A 23,066-nucleotide genomic window follows, 5' to 3' on the forward strand; every position below is an offset into this window, starting at 1 on the left:
TCTCTCTATCTAACCATGATATTTCTCTCTCTATCTAACCATGATATCTCTCTCTCTCTCTAAACCATGATATCTCTCTATCTAACCATGATATCTCTCTCTCTAACCATGATATCTTCTCTCTCTAACCATGATATCTCTCTCTCTCTAACCATGATATCTTTCTCTCTATCTAACCATGATTCTCTCTCTCTATCTAACCATGATATCTTTCCTCTCTATCTCACCATGATATCTCTCTCTATCTAACCATGATATCTTTCTCTCGATCTCACCATGATATCTCTCTCTGATATCCAACCATGATATCTCTCTATCTAACCATGATAATCTTCTCTCTCTTCTAACCATGATATCTGTGGTTACCATTCACCCCTCCAGGTGATCACATCATCAACGCAGCCAGGAGTCTAGTCCAATGCCGTAGCAGAGGCCCTGGACCGGGTCCTGGAGATCCTGAGGACCACAGAGCTTCTACTCTCCTCAGCTGGGCACCAAGGAGGAAGACCCTCATACTAACGACCTGGTGGGAGGACTGATGACGGTAAAGGTCTGGGGTTAGGGGTCAATAGATGCAGAGCTCTACTCTCCTCAGCTGGGCACTAAGGAGGAAGACCCTCATACTAACGACCTGGTGGGAGGACTGATGACGGTAAAGGTCTGGGGTTAGGGGTCAATAGATGCAGAGCTCTACTCTCCTCAGCTGGGCACCAAGGAGGAAGACCCTCATACTAACGACCTGGTGGGAGGACTGATGACGGTAAAGGTCTGGGTTAGGGGTCAATAGATGCAGAGCTCTACTCTCCTCAGCTGGGCACTAAGGAGAAAGTGTGTGCATGCACGCCTGTGTACAGTGAAGTGTACGTGAGCCTTGTATGTCTCTGTTTACTGTGTGTGTGTGTGTGTGTGTGTGCGTGCGTGTGTGCGTGCGTGTGTGTGTACGCGGCCGTAGCAGAGTAGAGAGAGAGTGCCAAGTTGGCAGTCTTGGCTGCTGCCCCAGAGGAAGTGTTAGATTGTCCTTTGTGCTCCAGTAAGCTGGAGAGGATAGGCTACACACACTGAAACACACACACACACTGAAACACACACACACTGAAACACACACTGAAAACACACACACACTGAAACACACACACACTGAAAACACACACTGAAACACACACACACTGAAACACACACACACTGAAACACACACTGAAACACACACACACTGAAACACCACACACACTGAAACACACACACTGAAACACACACACACTGAAACACACACACACTGAAACACACACACACTGAAACACACACACACTGAAACACACACACACTGAATCAGAAACTCACACTGAAACACACACTGAAACACACACTCACTGAATCAGAAACACACACTGAAACACACACACACTGAATCAGAAACACACACTGAAACACACACACACTGAAACACACACTGAAACACACACTCACTGAATCAGAAACACACACTGAAACACACACTCACTGAATCAGAAACACACACTGAAACACACACACACTGAATCAGAAACACACCACTGAAACACCACACTGGCTGACACTCCTGTCTCCCTCTGGACTCCAGCAGTCTGGAAACATCCTGTTCTTAGGAAGACTAGATGAATGAGAATTATTTACTTAACACGACTGACAGAGGATGGGAGGGAGGGGAGCGAGAGGCAGGGAGAGAAGGGGGGAGAGAGGGGGGGGGAGAGAGGGGGGGAGGGAGCGAGAGGGAGGGAGAGAAGGGGGGAGAGAGGGGGGAGAGAGGGGGGGAGGGAGCGAGAGGGAGGGAGAGAAGGGGGGAGAGAGGGGGGGAGGGAGCGAGAGAGAGAGGGAGAGAAGGGGGGAGAGAGGGGGGAGAGAGGGGGGGAGGGAGCGAGAGGGAGGGAGAGAGGGGGGAGAGAGGGGGGGGGGGGGAGCGAGAGAGAGAGGGAGAGAGATTAAATCAGAGAAGGTGAACTATCTGAATGGTAGTGTATCTTGTGTTCCATCCCAGATCATTATGTATGTAGCTTGAAATGGGTTTTAATATGTTTACTATTAGTATTTATTCTGTGGAGTCCGATGTTTGTTCCAGCCTAAACTGCTTTGGTACGACAGTGATGTATTCTGGGCCGGTACTGTAGTAGTTCTAGCACTGAGCGGATAGCACCACAGACAGGTACTGTAGTTCTGCACTGAGCGGATAGCACCACAGACAGGTACTGTAGTTCTGCACTGAGCGGATAGCACCACAGACAGGTACTGTAGTTCTGGCACTGAGCGGATAGCACCACAGACAGGTACTGTAGTTCTGCACTGAGCGGATAGCACCAACAGACAGGTACTGTAGTTCTAGCACTGAGCGGATAGCACCACAGACAGGTACTGTAGTTCTGCACTGAGCGGATAGCACCACAGACAGGTACTGTAGTTCTGGCACTGAGCGGATAGCACCACAGACAGGTACTGTAGTTCTAGCACTGAGCGGATAGCACCACAGACAGGTACTGTAGTTCTGCACTGAGCGGATAGCACCACAGACAGGTACTGTAGTTCTGCACTGAGCGGATAGCACCACAGGACAGGTACTGTAGTTCTGCACTGAGCAGATAGCACCACAGACAGGTACTGTAGTTCTGCACTGAGCGGATAGCACCACAGACAGGCTGTTCAAAGCGAGCTGTTGTGGAATCAGGAGAGGACGGTCTTTAAATAGCTGCTGTGTACAGAAGCAACGCTGCGATCTGACAATGTAGGGGTCAAAGGTGAACCCTACTCCTCTTCCTTTCTCACTCGCTAAGTAAACACTCACTCCTCTGTCTCTCAGTGACACACACACACACACACACACACACATACACACACACACACACAGAGACAGTACACACACACACACACACAGACACACACACACACAGAGACAGTACACACACACATACACACACACACAGACAGACAGACAGACAGACACACACAGAAACACACACACAGAGACAGTACACACACACACACACACCACAGACACACACACACACACACACAGAGACAGTACACACACAGAGACAATACACACACAGACAGACACACACACACACACACACACACAGACACACACACACACACAGAGACAGTACACACACACACAGACAGACAGACAGACAGACAGACAGACAGACAGACAGACAGACAGACACACACACAGAGACAGTACACACACAGAGACAGTACACACACAGAGACAGTACACACACACACAGACAGACACACAGACACACACACACACACACACACACACACACACACACAGACAGTACACACACAGACACACACACACACAGACAGTACACACACAGACACACACACACACACACAGAGACAGTACACACACACACACACACACACACACACACACACACACACACACACACACACACACACACAGAGAGCCAGTACACACTGCAGATGCTGTGGTAGCCTTGGTGAGGGTACTGCCTGTTACCTACAACTCCACAGCCCAGGCATGCTGGGAGATACTGAGAGCTATTCAGTTAAGAGCACAGAGGTTCATCTCTCTCACGTCAGAATATGTGTCATTCACACTCAAACCGTGCTGTGGTGACAACAAGAGGAACACACACACACAGACAGACACAGAGACAGTACACACACACACACACACACACACACACACACACACACACACACACACACACACACACACACACACACACAGACAGTACACACACACACACACACAGACAGTACACACACAGACACACACACACACACACACAGAGACAGTACACACACAGACACAGACACACACACACACACAGAGACAGTACACACACACACACACACACACACACAGTACACACACACACACACACAGACACAGACACACACACACACACACACAGACACACACACACACAGACAGTACACACACAGACACACACACACACACACAGAGACAGTACACACACAGACACACACACACACACACACAGAGACAGTACACACACACACACACACACCACACACACACTACAGATGCTGTAGCTGCCTTGGCCAATACCCATTCACAACGTGCTGCAGTGTAACTAGCTGTGGCGACGACAACAGGAAACAGTCCTGAGGGTTTTGGGAGAGATTCATCCATTGACTAGCGTTGGCACATAGACATGGTCCATTTGGACCGATGTCCGTTTGGACACCGCTGTACGGGCCACACATATGGTGGTCATCATTCTCCAAACCAGATACTAGTTTTATTACACAGACTTAGCTTGGGTTGCAACGTTAGGAATCTCTGAATCATGAATGAAGTCTGTAAGAAGATCATGGTGGAGGAACAAGGGGTTTAGTTGTAATTCATTACATGTCTGTCTGGTGATAGGAAGACGACGGCTGAGGAAACGCCGAAATCAAATCACTATTTTTTGGGGGTCACATTCACAGATGCTATTGGTCACATTTACAGATGCTATTGGTCACATTCACAGATGCTATTGGTCACATTCACAGATGCTATTGGTCACATTTACAGATGCTATTGGTCACATTCACAGATGCTATTGGTCACATTCACAGATGCTATTGGTCACATTCACAGATGCTATTGGTCACATTCACAGATGCTATTGGTCACATTCACAGATGCTATTGGTCACATTCACAGATGCTATTGGTCACATTCACAGATGCTATTGGTCACATTCACAGATGCTATTGGTCACATTCACAGATGCTATTGGTCACATTCACAGATGCTATTGGTCACATTCACAGATGCTATTGGTCACATTCACAGATGCAGATGTTATTGGTTAGCAGATTTTATTGGTCACATACACATGGTTAGCAGATGTTAATGCGAGTGTAGCGAAATGCTTGTGCTTCTAGTTCCGACAGTGCAGTAACATCTAACAAGTCATCTAATAGTTCCACAACAACTACCTGATACACACAAACCTAAAGGGACGGAATAAGAATATGTACCTACAGTGGGGAGACCCTGTCTTTCAAAGATCATTTGTAAAAATCCAAATAACCTCGCAGTGGCAGACCACGTGTAACAACACCTGCACAGGATCGGTACATCCGAACATCACACCTGTGGGACAGGTACAGGATGGCAACGACACCTGCACAGGATCGGTACAGGATACAGGATGGCAACGACACCTGCACAGGATCGGTACAGGATACAGGATGGCAACGACACCTGCACAGGATCGGTACAGGATACAGGATGGCAACGACACCTGCACAGGATCGATACAGGATGGCAACAACAATCGCCCGAGTTACACCAGGAATACACAATACACCCTCCGTCAGTGCTCAGACTGTCCGCAATAGGCTGAGAGAGGCTGGACTGAGGGCTTGTAGGCCTGTTGTAAGGCAGGTCCACAAAAGACATCACCGGCAACAACGTCGCCTCTGGGCACAACCCCCTCCGTCTGTGGACCAGACAGAAGGAGGCAAAAAGGGCTCTTCCCCTGAGGAGTCGTGGTTTTGCCTCACCAGGGGTGATGGTCGGATTCGCCTTTATCGTCGAAGGAATGACCGTTCCACCGAGGCCTGTACTCTGGAGCGGGATCGATTTGGAGGTGGAGGTTCTGTCATGAGCCGGTGTGTCACAGCATCATCGGACTGAACTTGCTGTCATTGCAGGCAATCTCAACGCTGTGCGTTACAGGGAAGACATCATCCTCCCTCGTGTGGTACCCTTCCTGCAGGCTCATCCTGCCATGACCCTCCAGCATGACAATGCCACCAGCCATACTGCTCGTTCTGTGTGTGATTTCCTGCAAGACAGGAATGCCAGTGTTCTGCCATGGCCAGTGAAGAGCCTGGATCTCAATCCCATTGAGCACGTCTGGGACCTGTTGGACCAGAGGGTGAGGGGTAGGGGCCTTTCCCCCCCAGAAATGTCTGGGACCTGTTGGATCGGAGGGTGAGGGCAAGGGCCTTTCCCCCAGAAATGTCTGGGACCTGTTGGATCGGAGGGTGAGGGCTAGGGCCTTTCCCCCAGAAATGTCTGGGACCTGTTGGATCGGAGGGTGAGGGCTAGGGCCTTTCCCCCCAGACATGTCTGGGACCTATTGGATCGGAGGGTGAGGGCCAGGCCCGTTCCCCCCAGAAATGTCTGTGAACTTGAAGATGCCTTGGTGGAAGAGTGGGGCAACATCTCACAGCAGGAACTGGCAAATCTGGTGCAGTCCATGAGGAGGAGATGCACTGCAGTACATAATGCAGCTGGTGGCCACACCAGATACTGACTGTTACTTTTGATTTTGACCCCCCTCCCTTTGTTCAGGGGACACATTATTCAATTTCTGTTAGTCTGTGTCTCAGTTGTTGAATCTTGTTATGTTCATACAAATATTTAGACATGTTAAGTTTGCTGAAAATAAACGCAGTTGTTTAGTGATCCATTTATTAAAGTGGCCATTGTTTAGTGATCCATTTATTAAAGTGGCCATTGTTTAGTGATCCATTTATTAAAGTGGCCATTGTTTAGTGATCCATTTATTAAAGTGGCCATTGTTTAGTGATCCATTTATTAAAGTGGCCATTGTTTAGTGATCCATTTATTAAAGTGGCCATTGTTTAGTGATCCATTTATTAAAGTGGCCATTGTTTAGTGATCCATTTATTAAAGTGGCCATTGTTTAGTGATCCATTTATTAAAGTGGCCATTGTTTAGTGATCCATTTATTAAAGTGGCCATTGTTTAGTGATCCATTTATTAAAGTGGCCATTGTTTAGTGATCCATTTATTAAAGTGGCCATTGTTTAGTGATCCATTTATTAAAGTGGCCATTGTTTAGTGATCCATTTATTAAAGTGGCCATTGTTTAGTGATCCATTTATTAAAGTGGCCATTGTTTAGTGATCCATTTATTAAAGTGGCCATTGTTTAGTGATCCATTTATTAAAGTGGCCATTGTTTAGTGATCCATTTATTAAAGTGGCCATTGTTTAGTGATCCATTTATTAAAGTGGCCATTGTTTAGTGATCCATTTATTAAAGTGGCCATTGTTTAGTGATCCATTTATTAAAGTGGCATTGTTTAGTGATCCATTTATTAAAGTGGCCATTGTTTAGTGATCCATTTATTAAAGTGGCCATTGTTTAGTGATCCATTTATTAAAGTGGCCATTGATATGAGTGTCTATGTAGGTAGCAGTCTCTCTGAGTTAGTGATAGCTGTTTAGCAGTCTGATGGCCTTGAGATAGAAGCTGTTTTTCTTTCTCTTGGTCCCAGCTTTGATGCACCTGTACTGACCTCGCCTTCTGGATGGTAGCGGGGTGAACAGGCAGTAGCTCGGGTGGTTGTTGTCCTTGATCTTTTTGGCCTTCCTGTGACATCGGGTGCTGTAGGTGTCTTGGAGGGCAGGTAGTTATCCCCCGGTGATGCGTTGTGCAGACTACACCATCCTCTGGAGAGCCTTGCGGTTGTGGGTGGTGCAGTTGCCGTACCAGGCGGTGATACAGCCTGACAGGATGCTCTCGATTGTGCATCTGTAAAACTTTGTAAGGGTTTTAGGTGACAAGCCACATTTCTTCAGTCTCCTGAGGTTGAAGAGGCTCTGTTGCGCCTTCACCACACTGTCAGTGTGGGTGGACCATTTCAGTTTGTCTGTGATGTGTCCCCCGAGGAACTTAAAACTTTCCACCTTCTCCACTACTGTCCCGTTGATGTAGATAGGTGGGTGCTCCCTCTGCTGTTTCCTGACGTCCACGATCATCTCCTTTGTTTTGTTGACGTTGAGTGAGAGGTTGTTTTCCTGACACCACACTCCGAGTGCCCTCACCTCCTCCCTGTAGGCCGTCTCGTCGTTGTTGGGAATCAAGCCTACCACTGTAGTGTTGTCTGTAAACTTGATGATTGAGTTGGAGGCGTGCTTGGCCACGCAGTCAGGTGAACAGGAAGTACAGGAGGGGGCTGAGCACGCACCCTTGTGGGGCCCCAGTTTTGATGGTCAGCGAAGTGGAGATGTTGTTTCCTACCTTCACCACCTGAGGGAGGCCCATCAGAAAGTCCAGGACCCAATTGCACAGGGGGAATTGAGACCCAGGGCCTCCAGCTTGATGATGAGCTTGGAGGGTACTATGGTGTTGAATGATGAGCTGTAGTCTATTAAAGTGGTACATGGTTATGGATTGAGCGTAGTAGCTTCTTGACATTCATTTGATTTGACAGTGTCTGAAACTATGGACTGATATAATTATTATTCTCTCTGTTTGTCTCTCTCTCTTTCTCTCTCTCTCTCTTTCTCTCTCTCTTTCTCTCTCTCTCTCTCTCTCTCTCTCTCTCTCTCTCTCTCTCTCTCTCTCTCTTTCTCCCTCTTTCTCTCTCTCTCTCTTTCTCTCTATCTTGCTCTTTCTTTCTCTCTCTCTCTCTCTCTCTCATTCTTTCACAGGATGGCTTGCGCAGATTATCAGGAAACGAATACATCTTTGCTGCGAAACGTACGTACAGTATTGCTCTCCTGGCATAGTGATGAAGATGATGATTACGATAATGATGTTGATCACGTAAAGCGCCGTTTTGATTTGTCTCTCTCTCTCCCCCCAACACCTCCCCCTCTCCTCACCCCCCGCACCGTCCCCCCTCTCAGAGCCCCACCTCCCAAGTCACCTAGCCATGCCCCTGTCGTTAAATGACATCCCTCCTCACGTTGCCCAGACAATGGAGAATGAAGACTCCTGGGACTTTGACATCTTCAACCTGGAGACTGCCTGTCTGAAACGGTGAGGGGAGGTTATAACACTGTAATAACACTCTAATGTTGTAATAACCATCTTCAACCTGGAGACTGCCTGTCTGAAACGGTGAGGGAGGTTATAACACTGTAATAACATTCAACCTGGAGACTGCCTGTCTCAAACGGTGAGGGGAGGTTATAACACTGTAATAACACTCTAATGTTGTAATAACCATCTTCAACCTGGAGACTGCCTGTCTGAAACGGTGAGGGAGGTTATAACACTGTAATAACATTCAACCTGGAGACTGCCTGTCTGAAACGGTGAGGGAGGTTATAACACTGTAATAAAATTCAACCTGGAGACTGCCTGTCTGAAACGGTGAGGGAGGTTATAACACTGTAATAACACTCTAATGTTGTAATAACATCTTCAACCTGGAGACTGCCTGTCTCAAACGGTGAGGGGAGGTTATAACACTGTAATAACACTCTAATGTTGTAATAACCATCTTCAACCTGGAGACTGCCTGTCTGAAACGGTGAGGGGAGGTTATAACACTGTAATAACACTGTTATAATGCTGTAGTAACACTTTTATAAATATTCACTTCAGCCAGCTTTATCAAAATAACTGAGGAAAACGGTGTCCCAGGAGGTGGAATCAAAAGCATTGAGTCCGATCATAAAGACTTTCATCTCTACTGTGGTTTGGTTTAGAGGTCCAGAAGCCACAGTAATACAGAGACAATTCTACCAATACTGTAAACCGGCTGTGAAGCTAATGGGTGCATCCTAAATGGGACCATATCCCTCTATATAGTGCACTACTTTCAACCAGAGGCATATGGGTGATTCCTCACGAAACCAGGACACAAAAAAAAAGACCATGATTTAGGAGATTTTCACTCCATTCTATCCATTTAGTTCCTATGTATCTTTGTACCTAAAAGCACATTTGAGAAATAATGAATTGAAGTTTGTAATATTTGTGAATTTTTTTTTGGCTTTACCCAGACCTCCTTTAAGACTCCATTATGTTTCATCTATAGACGCTACAAAGAAAACGATCTGTGTCACGTGAAACTTCGTAATATGTAACATGATTAGTATTTTGATTTCAATAACAATCTTTTTCTTACAATGAATTTATGAATATTGAAAAATATAAACATGAATATTTTTTTAATTTTGCCAAATGTTTCAATATATTGTTGAATATAATAATACTATACGGGCATATCAAAGTTACAAAGTGGAATCTCTGCTAGTTTTAAAGTTACGGCCCATTTTATACATAGAAATGGGCATAGTCGGCAATGTAACCAATCACAGCCCTCCTTTTACTTGTAATCATTGCACATCCTGCAAATCACCAGCAGAGGGCGACCATTTTGAATCCATTTTCACATTCACTCTGTTGGTAGTTCTTACAAATCATCTCTGAAAGTAGCAGAGATCCCACTCTAGAACATTGATATGTCTGTAGAGTATATTATGTTCTTGTTCAACAATATATTGAAACATTTGTCAAAAATTTTTATATTTTCAATATTCATGTTTATATTTTTTTGGTATTCATAAGCGGGTAAAGCTTTACATGACACCAATTTTGTTTTGTAGCAACTACAGATGAAACAAAATGCAGTTTTAAAGCAAGATTTCATGAATAAATTATTTCTCAATTATACTTTAAAAAGATTCTCTTGTAATCTCAAATGCAAGGGGCTGAAGCTCATTGGTTGGAACTCGAATTGCTAGGGGGCTGGCCCACGTGGGGGGAAATGGCACAGTGCAGCTTGTAGGGGCTGTCTTGTTAGACTTCTTTACAGCTTTGGACATTATTGATCTACTGCTGGGGAAAAACGTATGTGTTCTGGCTTTACAGCCCCGGCTATAATGTGGATAAAGAGTTACTTGTCTAACAGAACACAGAGGGTGTTCTAGAATGGATGCCTTTCCAACGTAATCCTGGTAGAAGCAGGAATTCCCCAGGGTAGCAGTTTAGGCCCCTTGATTTTTTTTTCAACCTTTACTAACAACATGCCACTGACTTTGAGTAAAGCCAGTGTGTCTATGTATGTGGATGACTCAACACTGTACACGTCAGCTACTACAGCGACTGAAATGACTGAAACACATAACAAAGAGCTGCAGTTAGTTTCGGGAATGGGTAGCAAAGAATAAGTTAGTCCTAAATATTTCCAAAACTAAAAGCAGTGTATTTGGGACAAATCATTCACTAAACCCTAAACCTCAACTACATCTCGTAATGAATAATGTGGAAAATGAGCAAGTTGAGGTGACTACACTTTGTGGAGTAACCATGGATTGTAAAACTGTCATGGTCAAAACATATTGATACAACAGTAGCTAAGATGGGAGAAGTCTGTCCATAATAAAGCACTGCTCTGCCTTCTTAACAACACTGTCAACAAGGCAGGTCCTACAGGCCCTGGTTTCTACCTTCCTTAACCACACTGTCAACAAGGCAGGTCCTACAGGCCCTGGTTTTGTCTCACCTGGACTACTGTCCAGTCGTGTGGACAGGTGCCTCAAAGAGGGACTTAGGAAATTACATTTGGCTCAGAACAGGGCAGCACAGCTGGCCCTTAGAGGTACACAGAGAGCTAACATTAATAATATGCATGTCAATCTCTCATGACTCAAAGTGGAAGAGAGATTGACTTCCTCATTACTTGTTTTTGTAAGAGGTGTTGACAAGCTGAAGGTACCGAGCTGTCTGTTTAAAATACTAGCACACAGCTCGGACACCCATACATACCCCCACAAGACATGCCACCAGAGGTCTCTTCACAGTCCCCAAGTCCAGAACAGACTATGGGAGGCACACAGTACTACATAGAGCCATGACCACATGGAACTCTATTCCACAGTACTACATAGAGCCATGACCACATGGAACTCTATTCCACAGTACTACATAGAGCCATGACTACATGGAACTCTATTCCACAGTACTACATAGAGCCATGACTACATGGAACTCTATTCCACAGTACTACATAGAGCCATGACTACATGGAACTCTATTCCACAGTACTACATAGAGCCATGACTACATGGAACTCTATTCCACAGTACTACATAGAGCCATGACTACATGGAACTCTATTCCACAGTACTACATAGAGCCATGACTACATGGAACTCTATTCCACAGTACTACATAGAGCCATGACTACATGGAACTCTATTCCACAGTACTACATAGAGCCATGACTACATGGAACTCTATTCCACATCAGGTAACTGATGCAGCAGTAGAATCAGATTTAAAAAGCAGGTAAATATACACCTTATGGAACAGCGGGGACTGTGAATAGACACACACACACACACACACACACACACACATGATAACATACACACTATACACACACGTACACATGGATTTGTCTCTGTAGATATGTGGTAGTGGACTATGAAGAGACACACACAAAGGCACAAAGGCACAGACACATGCAGACACACACACATGATAACATACACACTATACACACACGTACACATGTATTTGTCTCTGTAGATATGTGATAGTGGACTATGGGCACACACACAGACACAGACACAGACACACACACATGATAACATACACACTATACACACACGTACACATGTATTTGTCTCTGTAGATATGTGATAGTGGACTATGGGCACACACACAGACACAGACACAGACACACACACATGATAACATACACACTATACACACACGTACACATGTATTTGTCTCTGTAGATATGTGATAGTGGACTATGGGCACACACACAGACACAGACACAGACACACACACATGATAACATACACACTATACACACACGTACACATGTATTTGTCTCTGTAGATATGTGATAGTGGACTATGGGCACACACACAGACACAGACACAGACACACACACATGATAACATACACACTATACACACACGTACACATGTATTTGTCTCTGTAGATATGTGATAGTGGACTATGGGCACACACACAGACACAGACACAGACACACACACATGATAACATACACACTATACACACACGTACACATGTATTTGTCTCTGTAGATATGTGATAGTGGACTATGGGCACACACACAGACACAGACACAGACACACACACATGATAACATACACACTATACACACACGTACACATGTATTTGTCTCTGTAGATATGTGATAGTGGACTATGGGCACACACACAGACACAGACACAGACACACACACATGATAACATACACACTATACACACACGTACACATGTATTTGTCTCTGTAGATATGTGATAGTGGACTATGGGCACACACACAGACACAGACACAGACACACACACATGATAACATACACACTATACACACACGTACACATGTATTTGTCTCTGTAGATATGTGATAGTGGACTATGGGCACACACACGTACACATGGATTTGTCTCTGTAGATATGTGATAGTGGACTATGGGCACACACACAGTATGTTGTGAAATTCTGTAATGAATGTATTGTGATGTTTTTAAAATGGTATAACTGCCTTAATTCTGCTGGACCCAAGGAAGAGTAATGGGGATCCATAATAAATACAAATATAGATTAAAGAAGCAGTCATTTTCATCTATGGATTTTGTGGCTCATATTGAGGTAAGACGAATTCTGCTCATAGATTATGCATGTATGAACTACACACTGACACATCCAGCCCAAAGCGGCAGGTCTTTCTTAGTTGCCAAATTACCTGAACATGTCTTTAAGATGCAAATATCAAATATATGTCAACAATCCTTCCTTCAAAGGACCATTCTACATTACGTGAAAATCCCCCAAATCATGTTTTTTTTTTTTTGGGGGGGGGGGGGGGGGCTTTTTGGGGGGCCCTGGTGAAAAATAGTGCCCTATAAATGACCTGTTGAGTGTCAGAGGGATTGGATTGGGAAGCTGGGTTATGGCAGAAGAGATGAGGTTACACAGTGTACCGCACTTAACTCTGTGGTATTGAACTCCTCCATTCTGTTCGTCCTAACCTTCATGCTGTCTGGTAATTGTCTCCTCCCAGGCCTCTGACCTATCTGGGCCTGAAGATCTTCTCTCGGTTCGGGGTGTGTGAGTTCCTGAGCTGTCCCGAGGCCACTCTCCGCTCCTGGCTGCAGGGGATCGAGGCTAACTACCACTCCACCAACTCCTACCACAACTCCTCGCATGCTGCCGATGTCCTGCACGCTACCTCATACTTCCTCTGCAAGGAGAGGGTCAAGGTAAGATGGCCGTCCAAGATGGCCGCCACTGGGTCAGACAGTTTTGTCTCGTTTGTTTTGTCTTGTTTTGACTTGTTTGTTTTTGTCTTGTTTGTTTTGTCTTGTTTGTTTTGTCTTGTTTGTTTTGTCTTGTTTTGTCTTGTTTGTTTTGTCTTGTTTTGACTTGTTTGTTTTGTCTTGTTTGTTTTGTCTTGTTTTGACTTGTTTGTTTTTGTCTTGTTTGTTTTGTCTTGTTTGTTTTGTCTTGTTTTGTCTTGTTTGTTTTGTCTTGTTTGTTTTGTCTTGTTTGTTTTGTCTTGTTTGTTTTGTCTTGTTTGTTTTGTCTTGTTTTGACTTGTTTGTTTTGTCTTGTTTTGACTTGTTTGTTTTTGTCTTGTTTGTTTTGACTTGTTTGTTTTGTCTTGTTTTGACTTGTTTGTTTTGTCTTGTTTGTTTTTGTCTACTTTGTTTTGTTTGTATGTTTGTTTGCCCCTCATTTATACAGGTAAATCTGTATGACCTGTTCAGAGACAGCAGAAGTAAAACATTTGTAACAAACATTGAAATGAAATAAGCACACAGCAATGAGTCAATCCTGGACTGTCATTCCTCAAATCACCAAGCATGGCTTAATCCAAGTTGTAATTAGAGTTGCACGATGCCGGTAGCTTCCCCAAAATGTCCAAGTTTTCCAAACACTCCAGTTAGAAGATTCCTGGAATCAACCGTCTACCCACTGGGCAAAAACTGGTTGAATAAATGGTGATTCCACCTCATTTCAACAACAAAAATGTAATGTGATGATATTGAATTAACGTTGAAAACTGTTTGGATTTACAAAAGGTCATCAACTTTTTGCTGAATTTTTTTTTTTTTTTACCCAACTTGCAACCTAAATCCATTGACATTGTGACATTTTTTGTTGATTTCCACTTTGATTTCCCATTAACTGACAACTCACCCAAATGTAAACCAAAACTAGGCGTTGACCTGCTGTCTGTGTCCAGTGGGAAGTCATAATCCTAACGTCTTTGACTCCTTTACTCTCTAACATGGAACTACATGTCACTAGAGTCATCTAGACTAATCAGGTTAGGAGTGTGTGTGTCTGGACCTGTGTGTGTGTGTGTGTGTAGTGCACTGGGCCTTTACTAGTTCTGTATTAGAGGACCGATATAGACGTCTTCAACGTGGACCCCCCCATAAATTCTTCACCCCCCCCAAAAAAAGAATTTGCTAAAAGATTTGCAGCACCCATACCCCCAAACTACTTCCCATGGCTAAGTGCCTGACGGTGTGTTACATGATTAAGAAAGCCCCTAAAACAACATGACACAACACAAATACATGATTAAGAAAGCCCCTAAAACAACATGACACAACACAAATACATGATTAAGAAAGCCCCTAAAACAACATGACACGGCACAAATACATGATTAAGAAAGCCCCTAAAACAACATGACACAACACAAATACATGATGAAGAAAGCCCCTAAAATATTCAAAGCAGCCTATTCAATCAGTGATTCAGTTAGTAAGATCACGTCACTAGCAACACCAAGGTGGTGGGTTCAGTTAGTAAGATCACGTCACTAGCAACACCAAGTTCGTGGGTTCAGTTAGTAAGATCACGTCACTAGCAACACCAAGGTGGTGGGTTCAGTTAGTAAGATCACGTCACTAGCAACACCAAGGTGGTGGGTTCAGTTAGTAAGATCACGTCACTAGCAACACCAAGGTGGTGGGTTCAGTTAGTAAGATCACGTCCACTAGCAACACCAAGGTCATGGGTTCAGTTCCTGCAGGGTTCACATACTAAAAATGACAATGGTAAGGGTAATTTGGTGGTATAAATAGTATGAACATAATCGATAGGGCAGCAGGTAGCCTAGCCGTTAGATCATTGGGCCTGTAACGGGGCGGCAGGGTAGCCTAGCCGTTAGATCATTGGGCCTGTAACGGGGCGGCAGGGTAGCCTAGCCGTTAGATCATTGGGCCTGTAACGGGGCGGCAGGGTAGCCTAGCCGTTAGATCATTGGGCCTGTAACGGGGCGGCAGGGTAGCCTAGCCGTTAGATCATTGGGCCTGTAACGGGGCGGCAGGGTAGCCTAGCCGTTAGATCATTGGGCCTGTAACGGGGCGGCAGGGTAGCCTAGCCGTTAGATCATTGGGCCTGTAACGGGGCGGCAGGGTAGCCTAGCCGTTAGATCATTGGGCCTGTAACGGGGCGGCAGGGTAGCCTAGCCGTTAGATCATTGGGCCTGTAACGGGGCGGCAGGGTAGCCTAGCCGTTAGATCATTGGGCCTGTAACGGGGCGGCAGGGTAGCCTAGCCGTTAGATCATTGGGCCTGTAACGGGGCGGCAGGGTAGCCTAGCCGTTAGATCATTGGGCCTGTAACGGGGCGGCAGGGTAGCCTAGCCGTTAGATAATTGGGCCTGTAACGGGGCGGCAGGGTAGCCTAGCCGTTAGATCATTGGGCCTGTAACGGGGCGGCAGGGTAGCCTAGCCGTTAGATCATTGGGCCTGTAACGGGGCGGCAGGGTAGCCTAGCCGTTAGATCATTGGGCCTGTAACGGGGCGGCAGGGTAGCCTAGCCGTTAGATCATTGGGCCTGTAACGGGGCGGCAGGGTAGCCTAGCCGTTAGATCATTGGGCCTGTAACGGGGCGGCAGGGTAGCCTAGCCGTTAGATCATTGGGCCTGTAACGGGGCGGCAGGGTAGCCTAGCCGTTAGATCATTGGGCCTGTAACGGGGCGGCAGGGTAGCCTAGCCGTTAGATCATTGGGCCTGTAACGGGGCGGCAGGGTAGCCTAGCCGTTAGATCATTGGGCCTGTAACGGGGCGGCAGGGTAGCCTAGCCGTTAGATCATTGGGCCTGTAACGGGGCGGCAGGGTAGCCTAGCCGTTAGATCATTGGGCCTGTAACGGGGCGGCAGGGTAGCCTAGCCGTTAGATCATTGGGCCTGTAACGGGGCGGCAGGGTAGCCTAGCCGTTAGATCATTGGGCCTGTAACGGGGCGGCAGGGTAGCCTAGCCGTTAGATCATTGGGCCTGTAACGGGGCGGCAGGGTAGCCTAGCCGTTAGATCATTGGGCCTGTAACGGGGCGGCAGGGTAGCCTAGCCGTTAGATCATTGGGCCTGTAACCAAACGGTCGCTAGCTGGAATCGCTAACTGCTCCATTAATATTAAACAGGAAGAAAACACTCATCTTCTTCCCCGAACAGCAAAGTCTGGAGCAGATTGATGAGGTGGCGGCTCTGATAGCAGCCACGGTACATGACGTGGATCACCCGGGACGCACCAACAGCTTCCTGTGTAACGCAGGAAGTGAGCTGGCCATCTTGTACAACGACACGGCCGTGCTAGAGAGCCACCACGCTGCCCTTGCCTTCCAGATCACCACACGGGACGACAAGTGTAACATCTTCAAGAACATGGAGAGGTACGGCTGTCTGTGGGTTTTCTGGGAGGCTGTTTGGTCTGTCTGTCCGTGTGTGTGAGAGAGACAGTGAGGCAGGGCAGTCATGTGATTTGAGTCCCAGAGCAGTGTGTCTCATGCAATGCTCTCCCTCGGATGGGGGAAGGTACACAATCACTCCATTCATTCCTCTCCTCTGTCACTACAGTCAGGAGGCTAGAACTGTCCAGAGGGGCTTTCAGCACATTTATTTACCAATGCTTTTTGTGTGAACGTGTCTCTCTCTGTGTTCTTCTCCCCCCCCCCCTTTCCTCTCTCTCCTCCACTGCTTCTTTCTCTCTCTCTCTCTCTCTCTCTCTCTCTCTCTCTCTCTTTCTCCTCCCCCCTCTCCTCCCTCCCGATGTGTCTCTCTCTCTCTTTCTCCTCCTCCCTCCCGATGTCTCTCTCTCTCTCTCTCTCTCTCTCTCTCTCTCTCTGTTCTTCTCTCTCTCTCTCTCTCTCTCTCTCTCTCTCTCTCTCTCTCTCTCTGTTCTTCTCTCTCTCTCTCTCCTCCCCCCTCTCCTCCCTCCCGATGTGTCTCTCTCTTTCTCCTCCCCCCTCTCCTCCCTCCCGATGTGTCTCTCTCTCTCTCTTTCTCCTCACCCCTCTCCTCCCTCCCGATGTGTCTCTCTTTCTCCTCCCCCCTCTCCTCCCTCCCGATGTCTCTCTCTCTCTCTCTCTCTCTCTCTCTCTCTCTCTCTCTCTCTCTCTCTCTCTCTCTCTCTCTCTGTTCTTCTCTCTCTCTCTCTCCTCCCCCCTCTCCTCCCTCCCGATGTGTCTCTCTCTCTCTTTCTCCTCCCCCCTCTCTCCCTCCCGATGTGTCTCTCTCTCTCTCTCTTTCTCCTCCCCCCTCTCCTCCCTCCCGATGTGTCTCTCTCTCTCTCTTTCTCCTCACCCCTCTCCTCCCTCCCGATGTGTCTCTCTCTCTCTCTCTTTCTCCTCCCCCCTCTCCTCCCTCCCGATGTCTCTCTCTCTCTCTTTCTCCTCACCCCTCTCCTCCCCCCTCTCCTCCCTCCCGATGTGTTCTCTCTCTCTCTCTTTCTCCTCACCCCTCTCCTCCCTCCCGATGTGTCTCTCTCTCTCTCTCTTTCTCCTCCCCCCTCTCCTCCCTCCCGATGTGTCTCTCGCTCTCTCTTTCTCCTCACCCCTCTCCTCCCTCCCGATGTGTCTCTCTCTCTCTCTTTCTCCTCACCCCTCTCCTCCCTCCCGATGTGTCTCTCTCTCTCTCTCTTTCTCCTCCCCCCTCTCCTCCCTCCCGATGTGTCTCTCTCTCTCTCTTTCTCCTCACCCCTCTCCTCCCTCCCGATGTGTCTCTCTCTCTCTCTTTCTCCTCCCCCCTCTCCTCCCTCCCGATGTGTCTCTCTCTCTCTCTTTCTCCTCACCCCTCTCCTCCCTCCCGATGTGTCTCTCTCTCTTTCTCCTCACCCCTCTCCTCCCCCCCCTCCTCCCTCCCGGTGTGTCTCTCTCTCTCTTTCTCCTCACCCCTCTCCTCCCTCCCGATGTCTCTCTCTCTCTCTTTCTCCTCCCCCCTCTCCTCCCTCCCAATGTGTCTCTCTCTCTCTCTTTCTCCTCCCCCCTCTCCCCCCTCCCGATGTCTCTCTCTCTCGCTCTCTGTTCTTCTCTCTCTTTCTCCCCCCCCCCCTTCTCGCTGTCTCACTCTCTGTAGGAATGAGTACCGTACCCTGCGTCAGGCCATCATAGACATGGTGCTCGCCACAGAGATGACAAAACACTTTGAGCACGTCAACAAGTTCGTCAACAGCATCAACAAGCCGCTGGCCGCGCTGGAGGAGAACGGGGTGAGATGAAGGACAGAACAAGAAAAGAGAAAAGAGGGGATGAAAAAGAACACTAAAGTCCAGGTTAGATAGGCTCTGTGGTTAAACATGATGGCAGCAGGAACCTGTTCATGGCTTAGATCAGAGTATTGCAGCCAATACAGTATGTGTAGCTGTGTCCAGTCATGGAACAATCTAGAAAATACAAATCGGTCTGTTTTTAGATATCATTCTGCATCACGCTTAACTCTAACAACAGCCGACAGTTAGCTAACAGCATGCAGGTTAGAAAGAGGAGAAGAGTTGAAGGGAGTCATTGTCTAGCCTGTGTGGCCTAACGTAGCCTTATAACGTAGCCTAGGCTAGCCTTCCAGTGGAGCCTTCCGGCTAAAAGTTAGCCAACTGTGATGCAGGTTGAAGGGAGTTAGTGTAGCCTCCTGGCCTAGCTTCCTAATGTAGTCTTCCATGCACTTTAGCCTGCTAGCATAGCCTATCCTCCTAGTGTAGCCTGCTTGCATATCATAGGCTAGCATAGCCTCCTGGCCTAGCTTCCTAATGTAGCCGTCCATGCACTTTAGCCTGCTAGCATAGCATAGCATAGCCTCCTAGTGTAGCCTGCTAGCATATCATAGAATAGCCTCCTAGTGTAGCCTGCTAGCATATCATAGGCTAGTGTAGCCTCCTGGCCTAGCCTCGTAGTTTCGCCTGCTGGCGTAGCCTAGCCTCCTAGTGTAGCCTGCTAGCATATCATAGCCTAGCCTCCTAGTGTAACCTGCTAGCATAGCCTAGCCTAGAGTAGCCACCTGGCCACAGACAGATTAGCATGGAGAGAGAATCTTACGGTCTGGTTCCATCTTTCTCACGATGGTGTGGAATGCACAGCACAGCCATTCTACTCTATCACACAGGCCCTTTTAAGGAATATCATAGGAGGTCATTCTGCAATCTAACTAGTTAGCAATCAAACTATAACTCTGACTAACACAGTTAGCAATCAAGCTACAGTACCAGTCAAAAGTTTGGACACACCTCCTCATTCAAGGGTCTTTCTTTATTTTTACTGTTTTCTACATTGTAGAATAATAGACATACCAGTAAACTATGAAATAACACATATGGAATCATGTAATAACCAAAAAAGAGATTAACAAATCAAAATATATTTTAGATTCTTCAATGTAGCCACCCTTTGCCTTGATGACATCTTTGCACACTCTTAGCATGATTTCACAGTGCCATCCATTTTTGTCACCAAAGCCCCATATACTACCCACCACTGCAACCTGTATGCTCTCGTTGGCTGGCCCTCACTACACATTCGTCTCCAAACCCACTGGCTCCAGGTCATCTATAAAGTCTTTACTAGGTAAAGTCCCGCCTTATCTCAGCTCACTGGTCACCATAGCAACACCCACCCGTAGCAAGCGCTCCAGCACGTATATTTCACTGGTCATCCCCAAAATCATCACTTCCTTTGGCCACCTTTCCTTCCAGTTCTCTGCTGCCAATGACTGGAACAAATTGCAAACATCACTGAAGCTGGAGTCTTATATCTCCCTCTCTAACTTTAAGCATCAGCTGTCAGAGCAGCTTACCGATCACTGTACCTGTACATAGCTCATCTGTAAATAGCACACCCAACTACCTCATCCCCATATTATTACTTACCCTCTTGCTCTTTTGCACCCTACTTGCACATCATCATCTGCACATCCATCACTCCAGTGTTAATGCTAAATTGTAATTATTTAGCCTCTATGGCCTATTTATTGCCTTACCTCCCTACTCTTTTACATTTGCACACACTGTACATAGATTTTTATTTTGTGTTATTGACTATACGTTTGTTTATGTGTAACTCTGTGTTTGTTTGTGTCGCACTGCTTTGCTTTATCTTGGCCAGGTCGCAGTTGTAAATGAGAACTTGTTCTCAACTGGCCTACCTGGTTAAATAAAGGAAAAAATACCATTTAAAAAAATGTTTTTTCTCTCAACCAGCTTCACCTGGAATGCTTTACCAATAGTCTTGAAGGAGTTCCCACATATGCTGGGCATTTGTTGGCTGCTTTTCCTTAAATCTGCGGTCCAACCCGTCCCAAACCATCTCAATTGGGTTGAGGTTGTGTGATTGTGGAGGCCAGGTCATCTAATGCAGCACTCCATCACTCTCCTTCTTGGTCAAATTGGGTCATTGTCCTGTTGAAAAACAAATGATAGTCCCACTAAGCGCAAACCAGATGGGATGGCGTATCCCTGCAGAATGCTGTGGTAGCCATGCTGGTTAAGTGTGCCTTGAATTCTAAATGAATTACAGACAGTGTCACCAGCAAAGAACCATCACACCACCTCCTCCTCCATGCTTCACAGTGGGAACCACACATGCAGAGATCTTCCGTTCACCTACTCTGTGTCTCACAAATATACAACGGTTGGAAACAAAAATATCAAATCAGTCTCCTCTGAACAGTTGATGTTGAGATGTGTCTGTTACTTGAACTATGTGAAGCATTTATTTGGGCTGCAATCTGAGGTGCAGTTAACTCTAATGAACTTATCCTCTGCAGCAGAGGTAACTCTGGGTCTACCTTTCCTGTGGCGGTCCTCACGAGAGCCAGTTTCATCATAATGCTTGAGGGGTTTTGCAACTGCACTTGAAGAAACGTTCAAAGTTCTTGACATTTTTCCGGATTGACTGACCTTCATGTCTTAAAGTAATGATGGACTGTTGTTTCTCTTTGCTTATTTGAGCTGTTCTTGCCATACATGGACTTGGTCTTTTACCAAATAAGGCTATCTTCTGTATACCACCCCTAGCCAGGGAAGTCAGGGTCCAGGGTGGTCAGGGTCCAGGGTGGTCAGGGTCCAGGGTGGTCAGGGTCCAGGGTGGTCATGGTCCAGGGTGGTCATGGTCCAGGGTAGTCATGGTCCAGGGTCCAGGGTGGTCATGGTCCAGTGTAGTCATGGTCCAGGGCGGTCATGGTCCAGGGTGGTCATGGTCCAGGGTCCAGGGTGGTCATGGTCCAGGGTGGTCAGGGTCCAGGGCAGTCAGGGTCCAGGGCGGTAAGGGTCCAGAGCGGTCATGGTCCAGGGTGGTCATGGTCCAGGGCGGTCAGGGTCCAGGGTGGTCATGGTCCAGGGCGGTCATGGTCCAGGGTGGTCATGGTCCAGGGTGGTCATGGTCCAGGGTCCAGGGTGGTCAGGGTCCAGGGTGGTCAGGGTCCAGGGTGGTCAGGGTCCAGGGCAGTCATGGTCCAGGGTAGTCATGATCCAGGGCGGTCATGGTCCAGGGCGGTCAGGGTCCAGGGTGGTCAGGGTCCAGGGTGGTCATGGTCCAGGGTGGTCAGGGTCCAGGGCGGTCATGGTCCAGGGCGGTCATGGTCCAGGGTAGTCATGATCCAGGGTGGTCATGGTCCAGGGCGGTCAGGGTCCAGGGCGGTCAGGGTCCAGGGTGGTCATGGTCCAGGGCGGTCATGGTCCAGGGCGGTCATGATCCAGGGTGGTCATGGTCCAGGGCGGTCAGGGTCCAGGACGGTCATGGTCCAGGACGGTCATGGTCCAGGGCTGACGGTGTGTGTGTGTCCGTGTGTGTCCGTGTGTGTGTGTGCCCGTGTGTGTGTGTGTGTGTGTATGTGTCCGTGTGTGTGTGTGTCCGTGTCCCCTCTCCTTAGGGAATCGGCGACGAGGAGTCTGTCAAAGGCATCCTAACGTCCCCAGACAACCGGATCCTTGTCAAGCGCATGCTGATCAAGTGTGCCGACATCTCCAATCCGTGCCGACCGCTGGAGCTGTGCATAGAATGGGCCGGACGCATCTCAGAGGAATACTTTGCACAGGTACAGGACAGTGGTGAGAGGAGAGAGACGTGA

The 23,066-nt window shown here is 47.2% G+C and overlaps 1 protein-coding gene across 1 annotated transcript in view; it reads left to right on the forward strand.

Annotated features, from left to right (window-relative positions):
- LOC109878472 (high affinity cAMP-specific and IBMX-insensitive 3',5'-cyclic phosphodiesterase 8A-like) overlaps positions 1-23,066 on the forward strand; it is a 155,985-nt gene that overhangs the window by 127,124 nt on the left and 5,795 nt on the right. Inside the window, exons 11-18 of the mRNA XM_031812409.1 lie at positions 488-544; positions 671-760; positions 8,434-8,482; positions 8,632-8,764; positions 13,781-13,979; positions 17,190-17,407; positions 19,089-19,221; positions 22,869-23,033. Of these exons, the coding sequence (XP_031668269.1) occupies positions 488-544; positions 671-760; positions 8,434-8,482; positions 8,632-8,764; positions 13,781-13,979; positions 17,190-17,407; positions 19,089-19,221; positions 22,869-23,033 (1,044 nt within the window). The remainder of the gene's footprint in view (positions 1-487; positions 545-670; positions 761-8,433; positions 8,483-8,631; positions 8,765-13,780; positions 13,980-17,189; positions 17,408-19,088; positions 19,222-22,868; positions 23,034-23,066) is intronic.

Source organism: Oncorhynchus kisutch, unplaced genomic scaffold (genome assembly GCF_002021735.2).
Source record: "Oncorhynchus kisutch isolate 150728-3 unplaced genomic scaffold, Okis_V2 Okis03b-Okis08b_hom, whole genome shotgun sequence".
NCBI lineage: Eukaryota > Metazoa > Chordata > Actinopteri > Salmoniformes > Salmonidae > Oncorhynchus > Oncorhynchus kisutch.